The sequence below is a fragment of the Doryrhamphus excisus genome, chromosome 5 (genome assembly GCF_030265055.1).
Source record: "Doryrhamphus excisus isolate RoL2022-K1 chromosome 5, RoL_Dexc_1.0, whole genome shotgun sequence".
Lineage (NCBI taxonomy): Eukaryota > Metazoa > Chordata > Actinopteri > Syngnathiformes > Syngnathidae > Doryrhamphus > Doryrhamphus excisus.
This window is the reverse complement of record NC_080470.1, coordinates 10,184,959-10,203,073: the sequence shown is the minus strand read 5'-3', so window position 1 is coordinate 10,203,073 and position 18,115 is coordinate 10,184,959. Positions and strand designations below refer to the sequence as shown.

The window sequence follows — 18,115 nt, the reverse complement described above, 5'->3', positions numbered from 1 at the left end:
TTATATTGTCTGCTTTCATATAATGCCACCTGAAGGGCATTTTGGCATCCGTTATGATATGGATTTTTCTTCTATATTGCCTTTCTTCTGCATCCAGATACAGTAGTCCACCTTTGGCAGTATTTAACACAGCGCTATAGCCTGTTTCTTAATTATTTTCTCATCGCTCGTCTGACACTGATTCATGAGGCTTATGTTGGACGCGCCCTCCCAACAACACCCCCACCTCCTCATCTCGAAAATGCACTTTTTTGCTCCTTTTTTTCCCCTGCCAGAGTATTCTTTTTCTTTTCTCTTTGTTTGGGTCTTCTGCCCTCAATTTCACCCTATCTCCTGTTTGACGTTTATATTCATTTTGTTCTCATGAGAACGTAGTAGAGAACTGTACAAAGTGTTGAAAACTATATTACCTGCTATCCTAACTGGACTACCTGCCAACAGCAGTGCACCCCTTGCTTATAAGTGAATTCCTGCAGCCCATTTTGGAATTTTACAAACCTACCTCATCTTTTAAGCCGTTAAACTATGGTATACTTTAAAATTTGAAGAAAAGATGGTGAACCAACTGTTGCCGCTATACAACTTCCCCCACATGCGAGTCTGAGCTTTTTTTCCTGTCACTCACACACCAGTGACCTGAAGAGAAACATCTGTGACACAAAACCCGCACTTTTGGATTCGTCCTTATACAGTCACATATTCAAAAAAACAAAACAAAACAAAACAAACATAGCACGCCATTGACTATGCATGATTGTTGGTGACGATCATTTAAACTTGGATCCTTTGCTACAGTATAATAGTGGTGCAACAGTTAGCATGCAGAAATATAGGGGTGAAAATTATATATTGATATCATAAAGTGTATATGTGTGCAAAGACACTTGTTATATATAACTAATTCATCCTTTCAACTGACTAGCACGTGTGTCAAATTTGAGCATGATTGATTGGAAAAACATGGCTGCCATTAAGCAAAATGAGCATTTGTCTAATGCAGGGGTCGGCAACCTTTACTATCAAAAGATCAATTTCACCCCCTCGCTCACTAAAGAAAAATAGACTGGAGCCGCAAAACTTTATTTAAAAAACATATCTTTCTTTATCTTTCTTAATTTTAACAAGTTTTAACAGCAGAATACAACGAATAGAAATGCAGTGTGCATGTGTAGTGGATGCCAACTCATAGGGTAATGACAGTATCATCTTGGTTAAAATCTCAATACCTGATGCCTGAAGAAATATGCATCGAATTGCGAGTCTCACAAGATTTTGATTGACTGCCAGATTTGGAGGGAATTTTGGGGTATCAAAGTAGTTCAGAGGAGAAAAAGCGGAGTAGATGGAATACTCTTGCTGGTATAGGGTCTCACAGAAAGTATTATGTATGTATGTATTTTCCCCATTCGGGTCTTAAAATAATACTTGAGTAATGCGAATGGAGCCACAACAAAGAGGCTGAAGAGCCACATGTGGCTCAGGAGCCGCTCTGGAGCTGACCGCTAGTCTAACGATATAAAGGATAGTAAGGATCCAGTGCGGACCAAGCTGAGGCTTTGTCTACCGAAAGATGACTTACAAACTTAGTGTTAAGTCTTCCCTCATGCCAACATTGTATAAATAGCCACTTGATTCTTGAGCATGGTTCCAATAGAAGTCCATGTTGTTTGGCTTTGTTGTGGCGCCTGCATAACAGGCATCATCGGTTTTAACGGCGCTTAGGTGAGAACCAACGCATTGTTTTCTTAGTGATGCATGCAGTCACCCAGCAACATGTCTGAAGTTGCAGGCGCTAATAAGCCACCTCATTAAGGCTAGAAGCGTGTCGTGGGCCTCACTGTCATCTCAGTGGGTGAGCGCGCCCGCTTCAAAAGACAGCTGCAAATACAATGCTAATTTATTTTCGGAATGGGTAAACAAAACTATTCTAACCAAAGAAGAACGGCCTGGGCATAGTGACAAAAAAAAATGTCTGTCTCTCCGCTGATGATGACATAAAAAGGCTCATTATTCAGGCGTTAATTTGGCTCCCTGAGGCGCGCCAAAAACCTCCGGACGCCTTCCCCTCATTGACTGCACCCCGCCAGTGATCCCTAACATGCTTAGCATCCGCTGTGGCTGTCAGGGCAAACACATACCCAGCCTCTCATTAACGTAAAGCAGTTAGATTCCCATATATGTCATAAATTGGATTAAATTCCACTGGCTAAGCACTGTGATCTCTTAGGGTTAATTAATTTCATTGCGTTCTGTCTGTGTTTTTAATGCTTCAACACATGCTGACACTGTTATTGTGTGGTATCCTGCTTATTGGGGGAGTATAATAGGCTTGTGAAGGGGGCGGGTGTTTGGTATTCTGGACACAAAGTGATTTGATTGTTGCGCACAAGGCTACAGTAGCCGCATGGTGTTGATACGCTGGATCCATCCTCCTGCTCTTATCTTCTTTTAAATGAGGAGACAAACCGGATGCCTTCTCTTCATTTCAGCGTCGGATGCTATCTCAGTTAATATATTTATCCATTCATTATTATCAGCCAAGCTAATACCGGTCATAATTTGTTGTTATCGCCGCCACTGACAGCCACATTTACACACGCATGGAATGACCCTTTCCAATGCTTCCTGTTTTCCACTATTCTGCATTGGAACATGACTGACAGCCCTGCTGCTGTATAAGTTGTTGTCATAGTAACCATCCTGCCGCTTTGTCCCAGAATCTCAGCGTCGTTCCTAAAACCTCATCCTCCTTTCCCGACTTCTCTTTCATCCATTCCAGCTTATTGAGGACTGCAATTTACAGTATGGGCGAATCCTTCCCTCACTTTTCTCACTCACCACTCTTTTCCCTGCTTCTTATTCTTTACACCTTCTTTCTTTCTCTCGCAGTGCCCACATTGCTTTTCACTGAGTCTCATTGTACTGTCCAAATCCTTAGCAGTCTGTGGTGCTATCACGCCAGAATACAGTAATAAGTCTCTGTGTGACTCGTTTGGAATACAGATGGTCTACGCAGGCTTTATGCATGGGTACCAGGATAGCAAGAAGAGGCATTTTGCATGTGCTTTAGCAGCTATAAGTACATTGATTGTGTTTTAAAGGTTCTCTATTATGCAATGTTGACTTTTTAATGATGTTCTAGTGGTCATAAGTATTTATGAGCACCAAACGTGATAGAAATTCATCATCTCCCACTCTTGTCACTCGCTTTTGAAATTGTGGGTTTTCAGAACATAGTGAAGGAACAACTTTCCTCTATGAAGACTTGCTCCTAGCGAGATGTGTCCACCCTATATAGCACCCTATATACACGCGGCCCGTGGGCCAGATGTGGCCCGCAGGACACTAGTTTGAGGCCCCCGCCTTGATATGAAAGTTTAATGTTAGTGCGGCCCGCGCAAGTTTGATATGGATGCTGTATGGTATCATGTACCCAGAAAAAATTATTACGTTTGATTAATGTTCATGTTAAAGGTTAAATAACTGTTAATAGTTATCCTCCATATCCGTGTGGAAGTGGTAAGTTTTTGGCTATTTAAGTTTAAAGGAAATAACTTGAAGGCTACCGTTTAGGTCGCTAGCTCTCTAGTTTGCGAGTTCGCATGTGTCTCAAGACCCTGCAGTTGCGCAATATGTTGTAAATAAAAAGAGTATAAATGTGACTATAGTCGTGTTTTGTCATGTCTACAGGGCTCTAATAATGCTTTGTTAATTTTAATCTGAAAAAAATAATTTGTCTACCCACCAACTATATGTGGTTTCTTAAGTTTTTATTATTTGCCGTTTTATTATTATTATTATATTTATTTTTTTATATAAGATATTTGAGAACAGTGGAATGTTTTATCAGAGCTTTTATTGTGGAAAATTGGAACCAAAGCACTGAAAAAGTTTGTATATTTTTCTGTTTTTAATAAATGCGTTTTTTTTTTTTTTGAAAACCTGATGTGGTCCAGTCTCGCCCAGACCCTAGCTCCAGTGGCCCCCAAGTAAATTGAGTTTGAGACCCCTGCCATATACTGTATGCACTACTTCATGAAGTACAGTAAAAATTCAAAAAACAGGCTTCACTACTCATCTTAAATTAGAGCATGTTTTGTTTTCCTAGGATGATATCGTAGGATCAAGTGGTTAGCATGTTGGCCACGCAGTCGGGAGATCAGGAAGACCTGGGTTCAAATCTCTGTGTAGAGTGGGTTTTCTCCAGGTAGTCCGGTTTTCTCCCACATTCCAAAACATTAATTGGTGTGAATGATTGTGAGTGTGAATGGTTGTTTGTCTATATGTGCCCTGTGATTGGCTGGCGACCAGTCCAGGGTGTACCCCACCTCTCACTCAAAGTCAGCCGGGATAGGCTCCAGCATACCCCCATGACCCTAATGAGGATAAGAAATATAGAAAATGGATGAATGTATGGAATATTCTAGGATTGCTATTAAACTGTGGCTGTGGGTCTTATGGCTTTGAATGTGGCGATTTCATGTAACTTCCAGTGTGTATTATGCTTCTTTTCTACTAACTTTCTTCTTGTCTTAACATTCCTTGTTGAAACTGCCACCTCTATGTGAATATGGATGTAGACACGCTTCTGTTCCGCAATCAAGTGTAGTACACTTCCCTGGCCACAGCAACCTATTTTATTATGTCATAATAGTTTAATAAATTTCTTTATTTAGTGTATTCATTCAGTATTTTATATTTTTCATATGATCTGTGTATGGTATAAGCTATAATTTAGGTATAACATCTGACAAACACCGAAACCAGACTTCCATCATAGTCGAGGGACATCTAGGACCAATGAAAAAATGACTCTAAATAATGAAGTGTATACTGCGGGCCAATGGGTTCAGTTGCACTTTTAGGGGTAGCTATTGATTCCTTTCAGCCTGAGGTGACAACCTTGCTATTTCAGTGCATGTGTATTTAAACATATGAGAGCTTGTGCATTGGCTCAAAGTCTATCCCAATTCCATCATGTTCTTGAAGGAACGGTGGTAATGCAAATGATGGCAACATTGGTGGTCATGTGCGGGGGTACATGTCACCCCTCCTTCGAATTTATCTGCCCCCAGCTAAAAGGAAGTACCATCTCGGCCTTTCATTTTCCGGTTCAGGGCTTTCCTCCACACATTTTTTTTTTCAGATAAATGCTCTCCAATCCACCCTGACAGATGTCACATTGCATCACTACCATTTTGATGCATGGCCTCTGATCCTGCCACTTGCAATAAGGAGGGTGCACCAGGGACACCCCCTCCTCCCTAGATAACACTGTGACAAGCTTGATTATTTTATAGGTGATCATTTGTGCCGTCCAGTGCTTACACACTGTAATGTGGGTCAAGGACCAAGCAATATGACATAGTGTGTAGTAGTCACAGGTAGTGGGGGGCATGATAAGATGATTCTTTATCTATCATTGACGATTTGTTGTGACTCATCACAGGCAATTGAATGAGTTAATGTCATCAATTTGCCGACTAGTTGCTTACTGGTTTATTGCCATTCTGTTGGTCCCATCTTTGACTGGGGGCATTTCTTTCATTTTATGAATATCTTTCCCAAGAATAGATGCTGTGATATTTTTATGAACAACTCTTTCATGTATTCTCCATCTGGGAAACGCTTCCTCCTCCTTACAATCTCCAATGCCGCCACTAGCAGCTGTAGATGAGTGTGGAGCCTTCATCCACTTCTTGAAAGTATGTTTGCGTTGCTCAACCTTCCGTAATAGTTTCAGTATTGCTCCCTTATCACCCATCTGCAGTTGGATACTTTTCCGAAAAGAGTGCTTGTTTTGAAAATGTCTTTTAACATCTTGTGATTTCTGTTGTTTGCTAATTTCTCACCGCGTATCACATACATGGTTAAACCAGTGGCATTAGCAGTGAAGGCAATGAAGGAATATGTCCATTCAGAATTATATTATCTATTTTCCTCTGATTTTTTTAAATTGATTTATTCATGGTTACAGATAACATTTTGCAGAGGCAAATGTGTGCAAGTGTAAACATCGCTTAAAGGGGAACTGCACTTTTTAAAATGTTGCCCATCATTCATAATCCTTATGTGAAACCCTTTTCTGTGCATTATAACATCTGTCCTTATTACAGTGGAATGAATCTAGGAATTGTGTCTTTTTTTTGTCAGTGGAAAGTGAACAGAGGGGGTTCCGCAGGCTGGAAAAGTTAGCACATCAAAACACCTGCATCCATTGGTCACTTGTGTAAATACTCATTTTGTAACAGAAGAGAAACACTCTTTTGTTATAGTTAGCTTGTGTATTTGGATCTGAAATTGTTTAGCTCAGAGCCTCAAGTTTCAATTGCAGATTTTTTTTTCCTTGTTCTAACAAAGCATCAAATTCATTCCCTGAACACAATTTCTTTTAGACTATCTTTCTTTAAGGTACTATAAAAAAAATAATACCCAATGGATCATTTCTTTGAATGTCCAGCTGTAGTTACAAATCACCTTCTGACATGACCTCGCCACTGTGCTGTTTGGTACAAATACTCTGTATGAAGGCAGTTTTTTTAGTGCATCTTCTGCCAGCCTGCAGAGACTGTCGCGTTAGAGTTATACATCAGTAAACACAACATGTCAGGTCAAGGTAAAGATCAGATCCCCACTGCGCTTAACAGAAGTCAGCAGCGTGCGGGGCCTATCTATTGAAAAGTCAGCGTTATTCACCACGCCATGTCTAGGCAGTCGCTCTCTGGCAGGATAGAAAAAGACGAGGCTATTGTTCAGCTGAGCGGCACGCTGAAATATTTCTCTGGCGACACAAAAAAACACTGGATCAGCAGCAATTAGTTGAGGAGTAAAAAAGAGAGATAAAGAGTGGACGGCAGTTGGGAAAGTGCAGGGTGGAAAATGTAGAATCAGCGTTGAGAAAAGAGAAAGAGGAAATGAATAGCGCTGGGGTGGGGGTGGGGTGTAGGGGGTAGTTTAAAAAAGCAAGGTAGTAAATGGGAGAGAGGATCATGAGTTTCAGGTTAGTAGAGATCAGTTTGAGACTAGAGGTCCATGGAGGCATGTTCTCACCAAGTGGTACAGTTCACTTCAAATTTCGAAAGGTAAACCCTGATCTGACAATCTGACATGTTAGTTGCTCTGAATGCAACACATTTGCCCACAGTAAAAATATTGGTATCTACAAATTCAACATAGATATTATTGGTGTCAATGAAAGGGGAGACAATGATTCACGTTGTGAACTCCACTATAGAAGTGCATGTTTTCTACACTTCTGTTTCTTAAGCTGGTGGTTAAATGGAAAATGGGCCCATTGCTGAAATCTTTTTAATATGTTGCCTTGACTTAGGCTGCATTGTGTTTAGCATAATCTTTGTCATTTCTTGCATATGTTTGATAAAAAATGGACGCTGACGTATTATCGGTATTCATGTTATGCACAGCTATTGAGGACTTATATGATTTTACTGTCATATTGAGTTGAATTGTGGATTATTTGTGAATTATATCAACTACTTGGAGGCTCCAGCATATCCATTAGTATAATGGTTTCAAAGTTTCAAAGTGTAGGTTTCAAATATTTTATATGGATGATTGTTTGTCTATATGTGCCCTGTGATTGGCTGGCGACCAGTCCAGGGTGTACCCCGCAACCCTCGTGAGGAAAAAGCGGTAGAAAATGAATTAATGAATGAATGAATGAATGATTACATTTTTTATAGTAAGAGATCGATAATGTTGAGTGTGCACCCCGATATACATGTACAACAGGGGTGCTCATTAAGTCGATCGCGGAGGTGGTACTGGTCGATCGCTGGTCGATCGCGGCGTGACATTAAAAAAATATCATCCCAGCATCAATGCCGTCACTTGATTGATATACAGGGCAGCCAATCAGATGACAACTGAATGTTGCCCTTCGGGCGACCAATCAAATCAAACAACGTCTCTAAGTGCAGCAGAACTTACGATGTCAGCCTATCATCCATCGCCGTTACTTGATTGACATACAGGACAACCAGTCAGATGACAACTGAATTTGACCTTTAGGTCACCGCTCATGCGTAAACAACGATGCAAAGTGCTAAGCTAGTCGGCGAATTGCGAGATTTTAAGCCCTCGCTAAAGTTTATGGTCACTAAAATGAGTGAAGGAGCTGGACCAAGTAAAAAGGCAAAAAACATATCACTTCCATACGGATATGGAATATTATACGGATATTGTGATACGGATATTATCCATGACTGATAAACATTTGGAAGTGTGCTTGAGGCTGGCTATCAGCAGCTACTGTCCGGACTATGCATCCCTGGCTGGTTCAATTCAGTGCAAGTCATCAAAGTAAACTCAGGTAATTACAAAAAATGTTAATAGTTAATTATGTGTGTTTTGCAATATTGGCTCATTTGGTTATGTAAGGTACATCAACATACATTGTACGTACAAATAATCCTCAATACATTTGAAAATAAATAGATGTTTTGCATTTTTGTAGTGGGTAGATCATTTTGACTCGGTCATTTTAAAAGTAGCTCGCATGCTGAAAAAGTGTGAGCACCCCTGATGTACAAGATACATAAAAGGTAGGCTGTAAAAGCACCCATGAGCTAAGAATTACACACTGTCATTAGTTACTTACTGTATGTTGTGTACAGCGTTTGTTTGTATTTTAATTCAAGATTGTTTCAGACATAAACCTGTCGAGAAAATTTATGTTATTATTTAATAAATTTCATACTGCTTATACTCACGAGGGTCGTGGGCGTGCTGGAGCCTATCCCAGCTGTCTTCAGGCGAGAGGCGGGGTACACTCTGGACTGGTCGCCAGCCAATCACAGGGCACATATAGACAAACAACCATTCACACTCACATTCATACCTATGGACAATTTGGAGTCACACTTTACTGTAATACTGTAATTTATATTCTGAATGTTCTGAACTCTTGTAATCCAATATTGTATTGAACAGAATACTGCTGCCCGGGGGGGTTGACATCTTGTGGATGTAGCTCAGCCTCACATAGCTGCCATCATGATGACCACAGACTGCTTCAGACTGAATCAAGAGCACCTCTAGTGGTTACAGCCAAATAATGCACCCAGTTTTGACTCAATTGCTTCAGTTAATCAAAAATTTATTCCGCACAATCAAGCCAGTAGGCCTCTCGCCTGCCTTTAATATTACATTTGTATTTGAATACATGAGTGTAAATATGTAATTAGATGCTAGAAAAGTGTAACAAAATAATCATCTTGAAGTGTTGAAAAGGAGGGTTTATATGAGGGTGTGAACTCCTCATAAACCTCCTCATTATTACCCCTGACCACACTATTGCCCCCACTAGCTGCAACTCATATGGGAGGAAGCTCACTGATGCTAAAAGATTAAAACAATCAGTCATGAGGAAAAAAAAGATCATACACTGTAACCCAAACTTGACCCAGGCTAAATAATATAATAATTGTGTGAGCATACAAATTTCACTTGATAATGAAAGTGTAATAGAATTCCTTTTGGGTTTCTTCTCTTCTTTTCCAGAAGACAGGAAGTTGTTTGTGGGAATGCTGAACAAACAACAGACAGAGGAGGATGTTTATCGCCTGTTCGAACCCTATGGAGTTATCGAGGAGTGCACGGTCCTAAGAGGTCCTGATGGCAACAGCAAAGGTAGGCGCCGTGACACACTTGTCAGCAGGAATTTAGGTCACTGACAGAGTGACCTGACGCTGTGAGTGAACATCCTTGTCATTTAAGGGGGTGTATGTATAATGTATTGTATGTATAGGTCAAATAGCCATTTCACTTTATTATGAAAAATGTTTGCTATGCATTATGATTAGCCAGACAGCTTTAGGCATTAATGAAAAATGTCAAACCACTTTTGGGAATGAAAAAAACAACGTTTTTTCCAAAATTAATATAGATTAAAACTTCTATCCATCCTTCCTTCTTCTATGCCACTTATCCTCATTAAGTTCACAGGGGTATGCTAGAGCCTATCCAATCACAAGGCACATATAGACAAACAACCATTCACACTCCCATTCATGACAATAGATTAAAACGTGCACAATTCAATTAAAACCTAAATAAAAAAAAGATTTTGTGCACATGTTGATTGATGAAATCTTCTAATTTGTCAGATTGCGTGGGCATCGCTTGTGCACACGCCCTGTCAGGTCACCGCGCAGCTTTTCAACCATAGATTTCAAACTGGAATTGAGTTGGGCCATTCCAAACTTTCATTTTCTTTTGGTGAAGACATTCTTTTAGTAATTTGGATGGATTCCGTTTCTGACACCAAGGGCACTGATCGATAAAAACTTGACTGTGGGATCAATGTGTGAATCCCACTGCAGGAGTCCCAACTATTTGTTGGAGAGATGCTGCTTCCTGACTAGCGTTTAAAATATAAATATAAATATAAAATATACTCACTACACATTTTCAACACTGCGCAGCAAAAAGAGGACAGAGCCATTTATCAGTAATTGTAATCACATACAGTAACAGTGAACACGTCATTTTAAAATGCTGACTTTGCCGTCTAAAAGTCTTCTCTCAGCATATAGAGAGGTATCTCATATCTAGAAAAAAGAAAAACAACTTCTGCAATGCAAAACCAAGATTTCAATCCCACACTGTCCTCATTTTATGCAAAGATAATGTTGATGCGAAGCGTTTTTTTGTGTGTATGTCGGTGTGTGGTTACGGTTGTGAGAAGACACCAAAATACCTTGTTTGTTGTTGGGTTTTTTTAATGTATGTCTATTATAACATTGTATGGACATCATCATTCATCATTTGGTGACTGTAAAAGCAAATAATACAGTTTAAATGATTACAAAATCATGGAATTGAATTTTAATGAGTGTGTGAACTGCTAAAGCCTGCTTTTATGGTCAGTAAACTTAATACAATATTGTATTTCATAAACAATTACAGGGTGCATTTCTATTTATAAAAGCATATAACGTGTGTTTTACACTCGTAATGTGCAAATAAAGGTTTTGTAAGCACTTAAGCCTTAACTTAAGGATAACCTTTGCTTTTCTATCATTAAATAGGGTGCATTTTCATAAGTAGATGATATATGTTTGTTAGTTCCCAAAACGAAAGATTGTTAATCATGCGGTGGACCTTATAGTTGTATCTCCCCAATATTTGTCCACATCAATGCAGAATTATTAAAAGTGGTTTCCCGCTTATGCAAAGTCAAAACAGGCTGGAGCCAAACAAAGCCATGAAGATGAGCATATGACAATAGGTGCAATTTGTGCAGCCTTACTGTCATTTGAAATAACACGGGCAAAGAGTATTTCAGTACCATTTTCATTACAGTACATCTTCTCAAGGGACAATACTATAGATGGAAAACTTGGATATTCAGTACTTTAGACTAGTCAGTGTACATCCTAGTTTCCCAAAGTGGGGTACAGCAATTGTCACAGAGGGTATGTGACTACAAATAATAAACAATTAGAGCCTGACACAGGCACCTGAATGCCTCACGGCGCAAGGAGAATGGTGCAGAAAGGAGACAGAGCATGAAGTTGTTCCTTGGTCTGTGTCCATCATCCAACATCTGGAGGAGCAGTTCATTGAGTAGAAACATGCATTCTAACATGTACTGTGATATTCCGAAGCCGAAACTGGGCCCCATAACAGTTTTTCCAACATGATAAGGAGCACAAACACACCTTCAAAGTGAGAAGTGCCTTGCTGAGGAAGGTGCCCAAGTATGTTTCCTCCAGAACTGAACCCAATTGAGCACCTCAAGTTGAAAGGTGTGGAACATCCACCAGCTCCACTGGTGACATCAACAAGGAGGAGTGAAAGCCGGATTCCAGTAACAATCTGTGCAGCTCTGGTGAATTCCATGCCCAAGAATATTAAGGCAGTGCTGGATAACAATTGTGTTCACACTAAATATTCCCACAATTTGGACATGTTCACAATGAATAATGGGTGTGTGTTGACTTATTGTCAGTGGACAGTATATATATATATACTGACATTTAAGCTGTACCCCGACTGCTCAAAGTTGTATCCAAGATTAATTTCTATCGTATTGTGCCATGAGATGATATAGTAAAATGGTACTGTATGTGCCAATATTCACCTCATATAGGAAATAAAGTTTACCACAATGCCACTGGAAGTTATTGTTACCTTAAGGCATGCACGAGGCAACCCAAAAACTTTTGGAGACATCAATTTCCTCTGACATATAGCAAGGTGCAAGGGGGGACTAGTTGTTTTTCATGTCGGTGCAGCCTATTCCCCAGCTAGCACTTATGGAAATTGTTGTGGAATTATATCTAAAAGGGCTGGAAGCCAGAGCATTGTGACTCTGCAGTAGTTTGGAAGAAGAGGAGGAGTAGGAGGAGGAGGAAGGGAAAGATGGATGTCAAAACAATTCACATATCCCTGCTGTGAAGGTGCACAGGGCCAGCCCAAGGAAGCTTTATTTCTCTTTGTCTAGCTCTGCAGCGTGTGCTCTGTATCCAGGTGAATTAGCGATATATGTAGTAAGTGAAACACACCAGAACACCAGAACGTAATGTTCTAATCATCTTCTATCATCTACAATCTATTTCTGCTTGGCCTGCTGGTCGTTCATTGGTGGAGCAGATCGTTGGTGAAACATTTAAGAATACAAAAATAAACACACCATATTTCCTGATTTGATCAAATTGAGGCTGGAATTTTGCTGTAGTTTGCAAACATTTTCCAGTTGGTGTAAATAAACTGCTTGAGTCCAACTCTGGTTTTAATCGATTTTTATCACAAAACTTTCTTAGCTTGTAACAAAAGAGTTTACTTGTTACAAAATGACAACCAGAATTGAAAGTCGCCTGTCGATGATGTCATCAGCAGTTGAAATGTTAACACACAACACATTTTTATAGTTTTACATGCATAAAATAATTACAAATGTATATACATGATTAACATGATGATGATGAGGGATAAATGAACATTTAAGAGTACTTTTACCTTCGAAGATGTGAAGATGTGTGATGTGAGAAAATACATGGACGACATTTTCCTGTTTTATTATGAATTAGTTCTTGAATTCTATAGTGTTTCTCACCTTCTTTATCAAAATGATGACACTTGCAAATTTCTTTGGCTCCATTTTTTCGTTATTGTGGTGAGACACATTATTTAATTCAAGAAATAACTCATTGCAAAACAATGTGTCTGTGTTAACATTTTTGGCTTTCTGGAACAGGTTCATTGGATTTACATAATATGTAATGTGGAAGTTTGATTTGGTTAGCATCCTTTCTGGTTAAAGTCAAACCACCATCCATCCATTTTCTATGCTGCCCATCCTTATTAGGGTGCAGGGGTATGCTGGAGCCTATCCCAGCTGACTTTGTGCGAGAGGCGGGGTACATCCTGGACTGGTCGCCAGCCAATCACAGGGCACATATAGACAAGCAACCATTCACACTCACATTCATTCCTACGGGCATTTGGAGTCGCCAATTAACCTAGCATGTTTTTGGAATGTGGGAGGAAACCGGAGTACCCGGAGAAAACCCACGCACGCACGGCAATAACATTCAGACTCAATGCCCAACAGAGGTTGAAATCCCAGATCTCCTGACTGTGTGGCCAACATGCTATTCAGTAGGCCAGTCTGAAATGAATGAATGATGCTAACCAAGGTCTGGTGGAATACACTGTTTGTCCACAATTTAATTATTTTCCCTCCACTTTCCCTTCCCAACACTAGACATTTTCAAATTCTAAAGTAGGTTTTGTCACTTTAATGACTGAATAATTGATGAGCAACAGTTGCTGTTGATAGGCATCAATAATCTATGTTTTACCACAATGGTCTTGAAGGACATTAGACTTGAGAGTGTTGGTTTATTGATCTGCACATCCTGCTCTATGCGTTGTGTGCAAGTCTTGGCTACGAGTCTTGCTTGAATTTAATATGCACAGACAGGCGTGCGCGGCTAAATAGTACACTTTTCTGCTTCATCCGTGCAGCTTCAGCCTGCTTGTCTGCCCACCCATTGTGAAGTGAGCCGCACAGCCACCCTGTCTTTTCATTGTTTTTTCGGCTATACTTCCACATCCTCTATTTACATTCAGTCGACTTTTCACCTCACTTGACTGATTGCACATTCATAACCTGTGTGTGTGTGTGTGTCTCTCTCTCCTTCAGGTTGCGCCTTTGTCAAGTTCTCCACACATACTGAGGCTCAGTCCGCAATCGGTGCCCTCCACGGAAGTCAGACAATGCCAGTGAGTCCAGCTGAGTACCCTTTGCACACCACACATGAACGCTGTATACCATATCCACAACATGAAATGACTCAGCAACAAATCAAATTTGCACATAAAGCAATACAAATACAGCCAATGACAATTTTGTATTAGGGGCAAGTGGGTCAGTGCCCCAACAGATGGCACTGTGCTGAAAAAAGCACAGTGATCCCTTGCCAATTTGAGCTTTGAATTTCCCGGCTTCACTCAGTAACATTTTATTTTCAAAACTATATTAAGTCATTCAATCCCAGCCATTTTTCAAAAGACATCCCTTTCAGTTCTGGTAATTTATGACGATGTCGATTGATTTTTCAGTCAAAATCTGTGTTCTCGTGCTATATAGATAATGGTACTGATCAAAAGAAAGATGACACTCTCATCTTTCATCAGAAAAATAAGTTTCGACCTTTTCCATTCTTCAATAATCAGCAGTAAGAACAAAGGTAAGTTTCAGCAAAATATCAATTCTCAACAAAAAAAGGGGGAAAAACAGCTTGTAGTGAAAAGGTATATTTCAACCGTAACTTTCACATTGAAACAAATTTAGCCATGAGTACAAATTTAGCCAAAATATCTAAACACACATGTACATACATACTAACTTGGCTTCTAGAACAGAGTTGCTCTTTATGTCTTAAATGTCTTCTTTTCTGTTATATAAAATATGCAAGATGTTTATAGGGGTGTTATTTCATAGCTAGCTCTAATAATGTTGAAAATTGTATTTAGAAGGTTGTAACCAGGTTTTCCATGCTCTAACTACACAAATATTACATTTAGAAATAAGGAAACTTTTGAGTCTGGAACCAATTCACCACAACAAGCAAAGGATTGCTGTATTCTTTTTATATTAAGGACGTAATTGATTGTTAAAAATGTGTGCCATTGACTGACTAATTGTACTTGGAAGAAACTGGAGTGCCAACTGGAGCAAAATGGAGTGCACTTACCTGCAACTAGCTAAATTACAGATATATTTTATGAATATACACTGCTCGAAAAAATAAAGGGAACACTTAAACAAAGCAATGTTGCTCCAAGCCAATCACACTTCTGTGAAACCAAACACAGGAGGCTACACACACTACCGAGCCTCATTTTGAATTGTTTGAAGGACATTACATCAAAGTTGGATCAAGCACAGGTCACAATGAGTCACATTCATATTTGGTGTGTTTGTAATAGCATTTGAAATGTGTTTATCCAGTTATGATTACGTTATGGCATTTTTGATGGCCAAACATATACAGTATCATGATTAAGCGTAGGATACATTGTACTCTTCTGCATTACTACAGTCCTTGGTAGCGTACTAGAAGAAAAAAAAAATACTTGTCACGGCTTTGAAAAAAATGGGGGAAGTGTAGCACTCTGTCTCTTTAATTAACATGATATTTTTTAAAATCTCATTTGAAGATAAAACTGTTTAGAACCATAATTGAATTTCAGGCAAGTCATCAATCAGTGCAGTTCTGCTTGCATAATCAACGACTATAACTCCAGTGCCAGATTACATTCGCTTGTTATGTAAGCGTGCCCATGTCCTCCGAATTCCCTTCTGCATTGGATTCATCCTCGGATCACTTATTTTCCACGCACCCCCACCCTCATGTTCAGGCGGAATCTGCGTTCTTCACCTGAATGGATCAATTGAGCGAGCCTGCAGAGAGGCACATCTCTTATTACCACAAAGGCCTGCAGTGTGTGTCGCTTTCCTTCTCATTTTTGTTTTGGAAACTCTTCATCGCTGAAAAGCAGGGACCCTGAACTCTCTTTCTATGTCTCTCTATCTTCCTGCCGCGCCTCCTCACAGGGTTGCTGTTTGTCCTTTATGATTCCATTATTAATGGTCGCCAGTGTGTTGCAGCTAGAGAGAGGCACTAGAAGCCAGCTGTGCCATTTTAGCGAGTCAATCTAAGTGCAAATGACTGCAGGTCGCCAGGAAAGACACTTGATGTCCATTCTCCATAGATACTGTCCCTCCCTATCGCTCCGGTCCACTATCTGCGCTAGCTCTTTGCCCCTGCTCGTCTCTCTTTGGCATCCTCTGGGGATATTAGGCAATAGACTTGTTTACTCCACCTTTCACCACATCGGCTGCTGAATTATTCATCTAACTATAAGCAAGGGGCCGAAGGGGGAGAGAGAGGGGGGTGAGGGGGGTGCAGAAATTGGAGAGAGAGAGAGAGAGAGCGAGAGACTGAGAGAGGAGTGAATGGACAGGATTTATACCTCCTGCTCTGCTAAATTGATTATAGAAATATGATCAGCATCTCATATCCTGAGGCTGCTGGCGGACAGAGCTCATCAGTGTAGATACTTTACAGCCCAACGGGTCACTTTCATGTTGATGACGAAAAGAAATCAAGGAAGCAACGATGAATAGAGTTAGCATAGTGCATGAGTGCATATTCAATATACCAGATTGTTGCCGTCGGATGAAAACCACATATCGCCGCTTTGTGGTGTTTTTAACTACTCATCCTGATTAGATTCACTTCCTTCTCTTCAATAATCTGTTAAAACCTGTTTTTTGCCATGTGGCTGAACAACCAGCGGAAATATAACGTAAATGCTCCAGTCAACACCTCTAATCAGTTAACCGCCAAGTCTTCTATACAACAAAGGCAAATAACTGCAAGGGTCTACAAACTGTGTCTCCTGATGTGGCGTTTTTATTCTACTCCACAAAATGGCAAGGTGCATTTAAAGTATCACGAGTTGTCAGCATCCAGCAGCTTTATTTACCCCTGCATGAGCTTTATAGGAAAACTACTAGTTTTGGAATTTTGCCCATCATCCTTAATCCTTATGTGCATACACGTCTTTGTATTTTCTGAGTGTTCTCAATATTGAAAAACTGCTAGCACAAGAAAGCTAACAATGCATTTAGTGTGATGAAACACCTCTAAAAACTCTCCCAACGTTTTATTGTTTTATATAAATGCTAATACTTTTGTATTTTGTTTTTAAGCAGGTCTCGGCAGATCCATGTGTAGTGACAAATGCTGATTGGTTGGGCACAGTTGTAGTGTTTCTCCTGAGCCGTAGTGTTTTAGCATGTGTATGGCTGTGTATTTATTTAAACAAACAATCATTTTGATACCCAAAGCTACTTGAAGTGGACAGAGTATTTTGAACATATTTACAAAGGGACATAGAGGTAGTGACCCAAAACAACCAAGTCTATGGAAAATTGTGGATAAGAAAAAAAATGGTGAAAAGCTAAACTTTGTTTTTCAGCTGGTTACAGAGGCATCGCGACGATGACAGATGGCACGAGCCATTCAAAACTCTGGAAATTGTAATGACTAAAAGAACTACACCTGTGATTGGCTGGCAACCAGTCCAGGGTGTACCCCGCTTCTTTCTCAAAGTCACCTGTGATAGGCTCCAGCATACGCTGCAACCCTCGTAAGGACAAGCAGCATAAAAATGGAAGGATGGATGGATGGATAACAGAATGCTTACAGTGCCTACAGTACAGTAGTACATTTTTGTAATAGAAGCTAATATTTCATATTTTGAAGTCTTATGCAGCAATTGTATTTTGATCTGACAAAATGTAAGTACATTTTATTAAGTGTAGACTTACTACAACTTCTGCTTGGACCATGACACCTGTTGAACTCCAATGAAAATGAACGAATGACACTAGAAACACAGAGTGTAGGTAGAATTTCATGTGCCTCCACCTTGACTGAAAATCCAATATCAGAACTAGGCATACAATATACGTATGTACAGTATTTCAAGGTTGCTTTAAAACCTCAACTAACTACATGAGATTTCTCCAGGAAGGCTTCATAGTCCAATGTCTGCAGATAGGACTCGATGG

General features: G+C 39.9%; 1 protein-coding gene across 8 annotated transcripts in view; it reads left to right on the top strand.

Annotated features, from left to right (window-relative positions):
* celf5a (cugbp, Elav-like family member 5a) overlaps positions 1-18,115 on the top strand; it is a 222,400-nt gene that overhangs the window by 169,098 nt on the left and 35,187 nt on the right. For 6 of the 8 annotated variants that reach the window (XM_058073574.1, XM_058073572.1, XM_058073576.1 and 3 more), the window contains exons 4-5: positions 9,523-9,651; positions 14,174-14,253. In XM_058073574.1, the coding sequence (XP_057929557.1) occupies positions 9,523-9,651; positions 14,174-14,253 (209 nt within the window). The remainder of the gene's footprint in view (positions 1-9,522; positions 9,652-14,173; positions 14,254-18,115) is intronic. The other 2 variants (XM_058073577.1, XM_058073570.1) reach the window with 1 other exon arrangement.